This window comes from Mytilus trossulus, chromosome 8 (genome assembly GCF_036588685.1).
Source record: "Mytilus trossulus isolate FHL-02 chromosome 8, PNRI_Mtr1.1.1.hap1, whole genome shotgun sequence".
NCBI lineage: Eukaryota > Metazoa > Mollusca > Bivalvia > Mytilida > Mytilidae > Mytilus > Mytilus trossulus.
The window spans coordinates 45205560-45218791 of record NC_086380.1 but is presented as its reverse complement, the minus strand read 5'-3'; the positions used below and the strand labels follow the sequence as shown (position 1 = coordinate 45218791).

The 13232-nt window shown below is 32.6% G+C and overlaps 1 protein-coding gene across 1 annotated transcript; it reads left to right on the top strand.

Moving 5' to 3' along the window:
* Window positions 1-10636: 10636 nt before the first annotated feature.
* Window positions 10637-12727, top strand: LOC134681941 (beta-microseminoprotein-like). The gene is made up of 3 exons (XM_063541566.1): window positions 10637-10748; window positions 11011-11125; window positions 12165-12727. Exons 1-3 carry the CDS (start codon window positions 10652-10654, stop codon window positions 12292-12294), a joined length of 342 nt encoding a protein of 113 aa, XP_063397636.1. The 5' UTR covers window positions 10637-10651; the 3' UTR covers window positions 12295-12727.
* The last annotated feature ends 505 nt before the right edge of the window (window positions 12728-13232 follow it).

Genomic DNA, 13232 nt, shown 5'->3' with positions numbered 1-13232 from the left:
GAATGCTTAAAGAATGTTCCTAGTTTATTTGTGCATTAGTTGACAGCCCAAGTGCTGTCAATTTGCAAACGCTACTTCTTATAGATGTAAATATGAGTTGCGCCTTGTTCATATTTGACTGAAGTCAAACGCTAGTATACACATACAGTGAGGTTTTAGCATACACCAGGGATGTATGCAGGCATACAGACCTGACAAATACAAGTAAGAGAAAAAAGACTTATTTTAGCATTCTTTTCATTGAAACATCTGAAATAAAGATGGGTAAATGCTATGTTATATATATATTTCAAAAATGACATAAAAGTATAACAAAAATGCAGAATGAGTATCTTTTTAATGTTTATTTACTTGAACTATTTCCTGGGTGTTAAAATAGTTCATTCTAGCATCCTATGAAAAAGGTTTATGATAAAATAATGAAATTTTGGTTCGCATTTACAAAGAAAGATCACAGATCATCACAAATCTTGCCAAAAGATGACAAACAAATATTGTTAATGCTATACAGTGAGTTTTTTACGCGAAATATACAATAATCCCAAATTTTGTAGCCTTTTCACACAAAAATAAGTTAAGTGGCATATGAGAATTTCTAATTTTAGATGAGAACGTGAAAAAAGTGACGTCACATACAAAGTGGTAAAAAGGCACAAAAACACATTTTTCCATATGTTAAAAAGGACGTAGTTTGGCAAAATTTCACACTTCACGATAGTGGCAATAGCATATAATTTTCAACACGTCAGAACTGGATTTTCCAGAAACGAAAAGGAAAGAATGTACCATCAAGTACACGCCTCTTTTGAATATCTGGAATATTCATAGAAAATTAATTTTGTTTACATACTGGTTTCAAGTTATGCTCTCTGTGTTCCATCTCACAGAGACATAACTTGGGAATGTTACCAGTAAATTTACATGTGCATATTGTTTACATTGAAATCTGTGGTAACCTTTTATTCGAGGTAGGGGTAGTTAAGAAAATTAGTGTTAGTTTGTATTCTGAGAAGTTCAGGGCATATAAACGTTGAAAATATGCCGCACAGCCCTATATTTTGACCTTTGTAAACAATTGTGGTGCATATATACTTTCAATTCTAGGATAAGACTTTTTTTCAAAACTTCATAGTAAAAGCGGTACAGTTTCAGCCGTAAAAGGAGTTCCTATGGGTAATTAAAATTGTCAATATTTACAGAAATGCAACCTGTAAGCGTATATGGAAACTATTTTACATTCATTATTTATCTTAAATATTCACTTAGAACTTTACAGGACAAGATTACTTTTCAATTTCGTACTCTTAACTTTTCAGAAGATTCTTAAAGAGCTAAATTTTGGTTTCAACTAAGAGCAAAACATGCTAGAATTTCTAAAAGAGTTTATCAACATAGGAAATGTATGTTGGATTAAACGCTACTATACAAAAGTTATAGTATAGCGCACAAATCTGCCTTCTGGAATGTTTTTAACTATCATTACCAAGTTTTTGGATGAAAATACACAAAAAGATTGGCAATATCAAACTTTCAAATGAAAATAACAGTAGATATGCGGATAAATATGCACCCGTTTTGAAAAAACACCTTAAATACATAAGCGAATTAATGTAAATTGATTAATGCATCTCACTTTGCATATGACAATTAGCTACACCAAACTCAAATAATCAGTGTGTGAATTCACATTCCACTTGGAAAAAATATTAGACTTGACAATAAATCTAATCATGTAAAACAAATAGTAATAAAACGAAATGGGAACAAAATGTCAGTGTGTTTCAAAGCAGGGCCGATTTTAACAACAACAAAAAATCCAACTTTAGATATTTTATTTCACGACTGAATGTGAACAATGTCCCTTAGCGCCACAACAATGACACTAATGTTCCTCCCTGTATTATTTATTGCTAATGAAACCAGGGGATTTGATTAGCAAAATATATCTTATATACATCTTGGGTTAGTTGCATTTTACAAAGTTTTGTCCGTCATTTGTTTTTATATGATAAAACTAGTCTAACCGAAAGTACAATGATCAAGAATGATCAAGCATGGTTGGCCTCATGGCTTGGCAAAAAAATTCTCATGAAATGGTGAGTAATTTAATATAGTCACTTATCAAATGTGTAAATTTTTTAACTTAGAAAAATCGAATATTTCAGGTAAGTAAAAAAATGAAGTATATAGAAGAGATCAAAGGAGGAGATTTTGACCTCTGATATTGATTGATTTGTTAAATTATTAATTGATTGATTCTTTGTTATTTAAATACTTTAGTATTTATTTCAGGTATAGTTCTCATACAAAATAGATTTAATCAAAGTTTTGGTATTTTCCTCTGAAATCGTTTTTAAAAATAGACTATCTGGATGATATAACATTTGTCTTTCATTTTCATTTTTTAGAACTGACAACATGTTCACAAATTTAGTTTTCTTTTCTGATAAATAAAAAAAAAATGATAAATCACTAAACAAATCCTTGTTATGACATTTTGGAATTTTGGATCCTCAATGCTCTTCAACTTTGTACTTGTTTGGCTTTATAAATATTTTGATTTGAGCGTCACTGATGAGTCTTATGTAGACGAAACGCGCGTTTGGAGTGCTAAATTATAAGCCTGGTACCTTTGATAACTATTTACACCACTGGGTCGATGCAACTGCTGGTGGACGTTTCGTCCCCGAGGGTATCACCAGCCAAGTAGTCCACACTTCGGTGTTGACATGAATATCAATAATAAGGTCATTTTTATAATTTACCTGTTTACAAATGTTTGAATTTTTCGAAAAACTAAGGATTTTCCTATCCCAGACAAAGAATACCTTAGACGTATTTGGCAGAACGTTTTGGAATTTTGGATCCTCAATGCTCTTCAACTTTGTACTTGTTTGGTTTTATAAATATTTTGATTTGAGCGTCACTGATTAGTCTTATGTAGGCAAACGCGCGTTTGGCGTACTAAATTATAATTCTTAATTTGTTTCTATTTTAAAACGAACAATTCGGTCAATATAGTTGTTTCTCTTGTTTTTCGAAGGTTCGCTCATATTTGTTTTCTTACATATGCTTATAATTTAACTGTACTTGTCAACAAAAGAAACGATACACAAGTTTGAAATACAATTTATCATAAAATAAAATAAATAGGAAAACTATAAAATTGTCCAATGAAAAACATTCATTTACAAAGCAAATGCATATGCTTAAAAGACTCTGACCCACCAAAAATTAGAAATTACCGATTCATGGATCATAGTGATCAAATTTATTTTGCGGAAAAAGATAAGTTTGCACTTAATTTCGAAAATGAGAATTGAGTCTTCTTATATTTGCAAAGGAATTCAAAATTTTAGACCGACTATGTTTAAGTTTAAAAGTTAAAAGTTCTAATATAGTTTTTTAAATATTTGGGTGAAAATACGATTTTTGAAATTACAAAAATTCCCAAATTGGTACACTTTTGGCGTTTTTGCCTGAAATCAATTGTTTTCATACGAAAATTACGCTCTGTAAAGATTAGTCAAATACGGCAATTATTTACCTCGGTACAGTGTATCCAATTTTATCATATATGGGGAAAACATTGCCTTGTATCGTTTCTTTTGTTGACTAGTATATCATCGTAACGTGCAATAACTATATGATTTTTTCTTCAATTTAGTCTTTTTATCCCCAAATTGATACAACCGAATACATTTGAATATAATGTGTACTAAGAAAGAAAATTTAACAATATTTTAATTATTTTCTTGGGCAGTCATTAAGTCAGTTATTCTTAAACGTTCGTTTACTCGTCACTACAGATATTCTGTTGAGTTAGAAAAATGTTAACACAAAGTTGAGGCAACTCTCCAACAGAGGCCAAATAACGTAGAAGTTAGTAACTACAGGTACAGTTCCAGCTATGAGTCACATATGAGTTAAATGTTTTTTAAACCATGGATAGTGGTATAACAGCACAAATGTAATTAAAAAACTGAGAATGTTTTATATTCTAGAATGGATAAGTTTTTACTATGAAACAGTAAAGAATTCCTTAATTATATCAAAATCAGATAGGTTAAGAATTGATATATCATATATATCCTCGGGTACGAAAATTAGGAGATGTAAAATTTATCCAAATGAGACAAATATCTACCAAAGTTCAAATGAAGTCAATAAAAAAAACAATGATAGAACACCGTACGGCATTCATCAATGAGCAACAGCTATAAACACGACATGAAAAATGTAAAACAATTTTCAAAATAAAACAAAATTCTGAAAAAATATAAATCAAATTTAAGAAACATCTCAGAATACATATTTTTTTTCTTTACGGTTCTCTATTTCAGCACAACATTCTTCGATTAAGTCTTTGTGACTTATAAGAGACATCCAGACTTTCGAAATTAATCCTGGTATCTCTGATAAGTTCTATTCGTCATAATTTATGTCAAGACGATATAACAAGATTCAAATTTGATTATCTCCCGTTTACCCTAAATAGTCTTAACTGACATAAATATTACAAAAGTGTGTATAAAAGTAAAATATCATTGATGTCGACAAGGAGTCGATGTCGAAAATCTAGACATTTCTACCGGGAAACCCATAGTCCAGTTTAAGTTTTTTAAAGTTATTTTATGACATAAATAGCAATAATGATGTATGATGTTTGTTAGTTTAGTTACCGGAGAGTACATAACATTAGATAAACAAACGTTGAAAAAATACAGACGAAAAACATCAAAAGATAGAATAGCAGTAGCTTAGAATTGCCATTTTGAAATTGATATTGTATGAATACTATTAACTAAAATTACTATTTTTTTGTTTTGTTCGAGAGTATGTACAAACAAAATATATGTATAAGAATAAACCTGCATTCCAATACTTTACTCTTGTTCTTACTGGTATTACGCAACATTATATATATTTCGATGTAATGAATCAAAGATGATGACAAACATTCAAAATTTGTTTTAGAATTTGTACTTGATGGTGTAGGTAATATTATTTAATAAATTTGAAAAAACTAACAAAACAAACTAGAGGCTCTCAAGGCCATGTGTTGTTCACCTTGGTCTATGTGCATATTGAACAAAGGACACAGATGGATTCATGACACAATTGTGCTTTAGTGATGGTGATGTGTTTGTAGATCTTCCTTTACTGGACATTCTTTTTGCTTACAACTACCTCTATCTATAACGAACTTTTACCAAGTAGTTACAGTGGAAAATATTTTGTAAAAATTTACACAATTTACAAAAAATTGTGAAAATTGTTAAATAGTTATCAAAAGTACCAGGATTATAATTTTATTTTTATACGCCAGACGCGCGTTTCGTCTACATAAGACTCATCAGTGACGCTCAGATCAAAATAGTTAAAAAGCCAAACAAATACAAAGTTGAAGAGCATTGAGGACCCAAAATTCCAAAAAGTTGTGCCAAATACGGCTAAGGTAATCTACTCCTGGGGTAAGAAAATCCTTAGTTTTTCGAATAATTCAAAGTTTTGTAAACAGAAAATTTATAAAAATGACCATATAATTGATATTCATGTCAACACCGAAGTGCTGACTACTGGGCTGGTGATACCCTCGGGGACGAAACGTCCACCAGCAGTGGCATCGACCCAGTGGTGTAAATAGTTATCAAAAGTACCAGGATTATAATTTTATTTTTATACGCCAGACGCGCGTTTCGTCTACATAAGACTCATCAGTGACGCTCAGATCAAAATAGTTAAAAAGCCAAACAAATACAAAGTTGAAGAGCATTGAGGACCCAAAATTCCAAAAAGTTGTGCCAAATACGGCTAAGGTAATCTACTCCTGGGGTAAGAAAATCCTTAGTTTTTCGAATAATTCAAAGTTTTGTAAACAGAAAATTTATAAAAATGACCATATAATTGATATTCATGTCAACACCGAAGTGCTGACTACTGGGCTGGTGATACCCTCGGGGACGAAACGTCCACCAGCAGTGGCATCGACCCAGTGGTGTAAATAGTTATCAAAAGTACCAGGATTATAATTTTATTTTTATACGCCAGACGCGCGTTTCGTCTACATAAGACTCATCAGTGACGCTCAGATCAAAATAGTTAAAAAGCCAAACAAATACAAATCTGAAGAGCATTGAGGACCCAAAATTCCAAAAAGTTGTGCCAAATACGGCTAAGGTAATCTACTCCTGGGGTAAGAAAATCCTTAGTTTTTCGAATAATTCAAAGTTTTGTAAACAGAAAATTTATAAAAATGACCATATAATTGATATTCATGTCAACACCGAAGTTAAAAATTGACTATTAAGGCAATAACTCCTTAAGGGGTCAATTGACCATTCTGATCATGTTTGCTTATTTGTAGGTCTTACTTTGCTGTACATTATTGGTGTTTACCATTTATTAATTTCTATCAATAATAATATTCAAGATAAAAACCAAAAGTTGCACAGTTTTCTTAAACTTATCAATTTCAGGTCACCTGATTGGTCTAAAAATTTCAGAGCAGATATATCTTGTTCTAATGAACAATTTTATTCTCCTCAGATTAACTCTAAATGCTTTGGTTTCAGACAAATGAACAATAAACTGAATTTTACTTTATGCGCTATTTTAGCCATGGCCGCGATCTTAGTTGGTTGGCCCGGTCAACGGACACAAACTGCATACCCTAATGATGAGTGTGGAAAAGTTTGGATAAATTTGACTTAGTAGTTTCAGAGGAAAAGATTTTTGTAAAAGATTACAAAAATTTACGAAATATTGTTAACAATAATAACTATAAAGGTCAATAACTCCTTAAAGGGTCCATTGAACATTTCAATTATGTTGACTTATTGGAAGATCTTACTTTGCTGAACATTTTTGTTGTTCACAGTTTACCTCAATCTATAATAATATTCAAGATAATAACCAAAAACGACAAGATGGCCTTAAAATTACCAATTTTGGGGCAGTTACCCAACAGCAGGTTTTCTGATTCATCTGAAAATTTCAGAGCAGATAGATCTCGACCTGATAAACAATTTAACACCTGTCAGATTTGCTCTTAATGCTTTCGTTTCAAAGACATAAACCAAAATGTTCTATTTTTAGCCATGGCAGCCATTTTGGTTGGTTGGTCGGGTCACCGGACACATTTTTTTAATCTAGATGCCCCAATAATGATAGTGGCCAAGTTAAGTTCTATTTGGCCTAGTAGTTTCAGAGGAGAAGATTTTTGTAAAGGTAATCGACGACGACGACGACGGACGACGACGGACGACGACGACGGACGACGACGGACGACGACGACGGACGACGACGGACGGCGGACGCAAAGTGATGAGTAAAGCTCACTTGGCCCTTCGAGCAAGGTGGGTTAAAAAAAAGGTCTGTTATATCTAGATATATAAAACTTTTAGCTACTTCTTTACAAGCAGAACCAAATACAAAGTGCCATCTATGTACTGGTTTCCGAAGCTAGACAAAGAACCTTGCAGACATAGATTTATTTCATCTTCAAGCCATTTGCTACTACTAAATTGGCTATTCTACTTACTAGTACACTTGGTACAATAAAAACCCCGATAATAAATTGTTCAAAAAGGCCTTTGAAAATAATGGAATTAATTACTTTTGGAGTGTCAAAAACTCGTTGGAATTACTTGATAAATTGCATGCATATATTGGTGATTTTGAATCTGTTCAAAGTTTTGATTTTTCTTTCCCTATATACCACTTTGCCTCACATTCACATCCCTTATTAACTGGGCATTTAAAAAGTCAGAATGCGAGAACATATGTTAGGTCATTTTTAGTAGCACTAAACAAAAGAACTATGTCAATTGGACATGCTTTGATACTATATCTGCTCTTGAATTTTTACTTGATAACATTTTTGTTTGCTTTAGAGATTCCGGAAATCGTCAAGTTATTGGACTTCCGAACCTGTTTTTTGTATTGTTATCAGTGACAATGTATGACTTAAATTAGCAAAGACTCATCGAAACATCATTTGATACAAACGTTTAACAATACTTTTAGTTATTTGAATGATATATTGGCTCTCAATAATGACGACTTCAGTATGTATACCAAAGAAATTTATCCTGTGCAACCTACTTTAAATAAAGCTAACACTACCAATGACCACTTTCCTCGATCTTGAAATCTATATCATTAAAGGGAAGCTTAATACAAAAATTTGTGATAAAAGATGATTTTTCTTCTCCTATCGTTAATTTTTTTTTTTAGATGGTGACGTGTTTATATATCTCAACGTGTACGATTCGTCGTGTATGTAACAACGTATTAGATTTTAGCGAGAGAAATGTATGTATTACTGAAGAAATATTACACCAGGGTTTTCGATATTACAAACTAGTCAAAACATTTACTAAATTTTATCATCGGTAATTTAAACCCCGGTCACAACAGATCGTACGATTTTTTGTCGTGGGAGATCTTAAAGATAGTTGTCGTATCGCTGTCGAACAAAATGTCAAAAAATATTTCGAGTGGTCACATTAGCTACGACATGTCCACGATTGTTCCACGATGGGTACAAGACAGAAAAAAAGAATTGAAATTGTACTGTCGTGGGTTTGTCGCAAGGCAGTCGTGTGACATTCGTACGACAGTCGTGCGATAATTGTACGTCCATCGTGAGATGTTTTTGGATATTTTTCATGTCAATAGATGCGCGTGTTACTGTCGTGTCACTGTCGTGCCAATATGATGTGAATCTCAACAGAAGCTCTTGAAATATACCAGGCTCCATCCGCATGAATCTTACGAAATCATCGGTAGATTCCCGCTCCGACTCTTACATCAGTGTACATTACTGCCCAAACATCAAGCGCCGTTCCATCCATTTCTTTGTCCACAAACTTCGGGCATTTTTGCTGGTTCCTATCCTGTTAACGAGCTCGAAGGAACGCTTACAGGACTATATTCAGCTCTTGTTATAGTCTTTTTAATACAACAAAATTGCTGCACGACGGACGTACCACTGTCGTACGACATACAATCAATGTTGTGCGATCATCGTACGACATTTATTATTTTACGTGCGACTGTTTCTCGGGTGTCTTGCGATTGTTTGCTTGAAATACATCATATAGATACCCACGACAATGTCTTTATCTCACGACAGTCAAACGACGATTGTAAGACAAATTCACGACAGCCACAGGACAGTGACACAATAAAAAATCGTACATCAAAAAAGGTGCATGTCAAATTTTCGTCCCACGACACTCGACAGCGCCACGATGCACAAAATATCGTTTAACTGTCGTGCGATTGTCGTACATCGACCAAAGATGACCCGCGATTTGACCAATTAAATGTCGTGGCGCTGTATAGATGTGTCGTTGGTTCGTTGTGACCAGGGCTTAAAAGGAAATAATTCTTAAAAATATAACTAAACATGCAGACATCTTATACGTACAGGTATTTCCCATCCAATCTTTTATGGTAAAATTCTTTACAAAGCACAAAAATGTCAGTATTCACCTCAAAAGCTTACAAAACCTTTAAACATACTTATTAAGAAGGGATATAGTTACGATACTGTTGTCAGGTTATTAAAGATTGCATATTTTGGCTTTAATATTGATTCACTTATAGGGTCATTTGCATCGGAACTAAACACATTTATTTTTAAAAACAGTTGTTGGCATGACACGGGTTATGTTCTTCTCGTATATTTTATGATATTATGACACTTAACACTTAGCGGAAGGAATTGTGCCTGATATTCATATGATGAAGACATAATCTTTCAATCAGTTTAATTGAGGTTTGGAGCTGGCATGTCGGTTAACAGTTAGTAGTCTGTTGTTATTTATGTATTATTGTCATTTTGTCTATTTTCCTTTGTTACATCTTCTGACATCGGACTCGGACTTCTCTTGAACGAAATATTAATGTGCGTATTGTTATGCGTTTACTTTTCTACATTGGCTAGAGGTATAGGAGGAGGTTTGAGATATCATAAACATGTTTAACCGCGACGTAATTTTGCGTTTGTCCCAACTCAGGAGCATCTGGCCTTTGTTAGTTTTAAATAATTTTAGATTTTAGTTTCGTGTGTCAGTATATTTCGGGGTTTAGTATGACGTCCATTATCACTGAACTAGTATACATATTTGTCTTTAAGGGTCAGCTAAAAGACGCATCCTGGTGCGGGAGTTTCTCGCTAAATTGAAGACCCATTGGTGGCCTTCGGATGTTGTCTGCTCTATGGTCGGGTTATTGTCGCTGTGCCACATTCCCCATTTCCTTTCCTAAATTTATCTAGCATTTTATGACACTGTTGTTCACAAAGCATGAGCAGTACATCATTAGAGTGATATCTATAAGTCTCTCCGGGGGTTCGGTGTTTTTATATTGAAGTGAACAATATATTTTCTTTCCTATATCTGACCTATCAAAACATGCTTGTAGGATGTTCAATAATATCTCATATCTGGATTGATCATTTGACATGGCACATGCAGTTTCTGTTGTTCAATGAAAGTAAACACAAATGACGTTGGTCATGTATTTTTCATTTTTGTAATTCATACCTGCCATTTTGAAATAATCTAATACATGTGAGTACTAGAATTTCAACTGTGTAATCTTATCTTTCTTTACATCTAGCCGTTGTACAATATTGATAATGAAAATGGCAGTGCAAATAGTTTGGATTTTCTTGTTTCTGGGTAGCTTGATTTCATTTTCAAATTCATTTTGTATGATGACAATGCCGACGATGGGTGAGAGGGTTTTTATATACTTCAGATTGCTATTACAGTTGATTCAAAGTCAATTTTTATAAAGCTATAGCGTTAGCACCTATCATTAAGAGAGCTAAGTATATGTAAAACAAAGACAATAGAAACATTACATCAAGCCAATATAAAAGGAGAACATTATATTAAGAATGATAATTATATCATTTTTATTGAAGAAGAAAATTCAGTGAGATACAGTTTACCAACGAAAAATGCATTAGCTTATACTTTGTTATTCTTTCAGACACAACAGAGTGTGCATACAAAAATGTCACATTACCTCTAGGTCAGACGTTAACCAACTATGACGACTGTTTGGAACTAAGGTGTCTTAAAGATGGAAGTATGTCCATATGTGGGTATGTCGCCACTTCATTTTTATGACAGCTACTTATACTATTTCTTGGCTAAATAATGTCAACTCTCATGACACACGTTTTTTTCTAGCAGGCGTCATATGGCAATTAAAATGATAATGCAACAGTAATGATATTTTAATCGAAGTGCGATGTTTTTAGTATGAAAAGTGTATGTCATGTCTGATGTTACCCTCAAAAAGGAAACAGAGTTCAAAAGATTACATTTGGGCAGGGAGAACTGCAGGTTATAAGTAAAACTTTTATGCATTTTTAAAAGAGAAATATGCTTCTTCTTGAAACCAATTTTGCATAGATAACTAAGATTGTTTTTGTGTACAGACTATTATTTATAATTAGAAGATTGTAAGGTCCCGGGTAGACAATGTGTTTTTCAAAAAATAAAGTATGTGTTTGTCCCTATCTCTGTCCACCTTTTTGACAAAGCTTATTACGATTGTTAATTTCTGAAGTTTGCCTCCAAATTGTAAGTATACTCATACGACTATGATGTACATAAGATAAACAAAAATCACCTTTAAACATGGAAACCAAATTTATGTTTTGAATTTCTTGTATCTAATAGATCATGAATATTTCATAAGATATTGACTGTAATTGCTCACTATATATAACAATGAATAATTGAACTGCATGATTCCTTCAAATAACTAACTGAGTAAACAAACGTTACCTATCAAAATAAGTTAATGGTGTTTTGAAATAGGGAGGTAAAATTAACCAAAGGACATCCAAACGCATGAGTCGTAAAGAGCCCTACAACGCCATGGCAAAAGGAACAATACACAAAGCACAACCAAGAAAATCAAAGACAAAACTAGTTTATAAACTATTGCTTGTATGCCAAACCAAATATGTATGGAGTATAAATTCATATTTTCTCTGCCTTACGTGTAGGTACAGCTGGTTCGAGTATTATTTGGTCGTCTTTTTCGATATCACATGACCTTTCACCCTTTTTATTATAGCTATAGTGACTACTACAAAATCAAAATTAACATAAACAATTTATCATATTTAGGATTGGTATACATGCAGGCGTATTTGTTCCACCAAAAGGATGTGCTATTTCAAGAGGAGATAAATGTGCTTTTGAATTTGTTTCTGCTAGAGATCATACTCTTAAATGTGAAGCAGAAATTTTTGGCTAAACATTGGATATTTCTATTGGATCATGTGGAACGATTTCAAACAATTAAGAAAAAAATTGGATAGACACAGTATACTTTCTCCGCTGGAATTATGAGTTATAGTAAACAAATATATAATGATGGACAGATTGTGAAAAAAACAACAATAAATGTTGGTAACTTTGCTGAAAATTGTCAATGTTATAAAAATTATGTTATGTTCAACGTGTGGTTTATCAAAATGATCAATTAACCCCGTTAGAAACTGTTTAAATGCAATCAGATTTAGGGAACCACTTCATTTATATTCAAAATAAAACCAAGGTGTTATGCTGTATATATAATCAATAAAACCTGAAGAAGACATTCAGATAGAAGTCGCTATGAAATATATATCAGTTGATCTGCTATAAATGTTAGACCTCCGCTAATATAAACACCGAAAAGAGGCACATAAGCACAAATATAGATATAAAATTTTGTAAAGCTGAAATTTGGTTCAAATGATTTACTGTTATGCATTATTTACATGTAAAAATATGTTGTTGTTTTTTTAAGATGGAGATGTCAAATCGTTATGTTACTAATGAAAATTAAAAATCCCTCAGTAAGTTGATTGCAAACTGAAAAGGATTAGCTAGTATATATGATAACATTCACCGTACATCTCAATTGCTTCAGATGTATGTTTTGACTATAAATTTTTAATACGGAAAAGGTAGATAAAATTGATTGTTTCTTAAAAGACATGTTATCTAACCATAACATATACGTTGTCGTTTCAAAACATTTAGCAACTAGGTGTTGTCAGGTTCAGAAAATGTTTTCTTTGAATCAGAGTGTTTTTTATTTGTATAGTAGAGAATGAAAAAAGACTAATTACAAGTAAAATGCAGTAAAACATATTTTGAAAATCACTTATTTGTATTAAAAGACTATTAAAGAAGGCTTTCGAATAG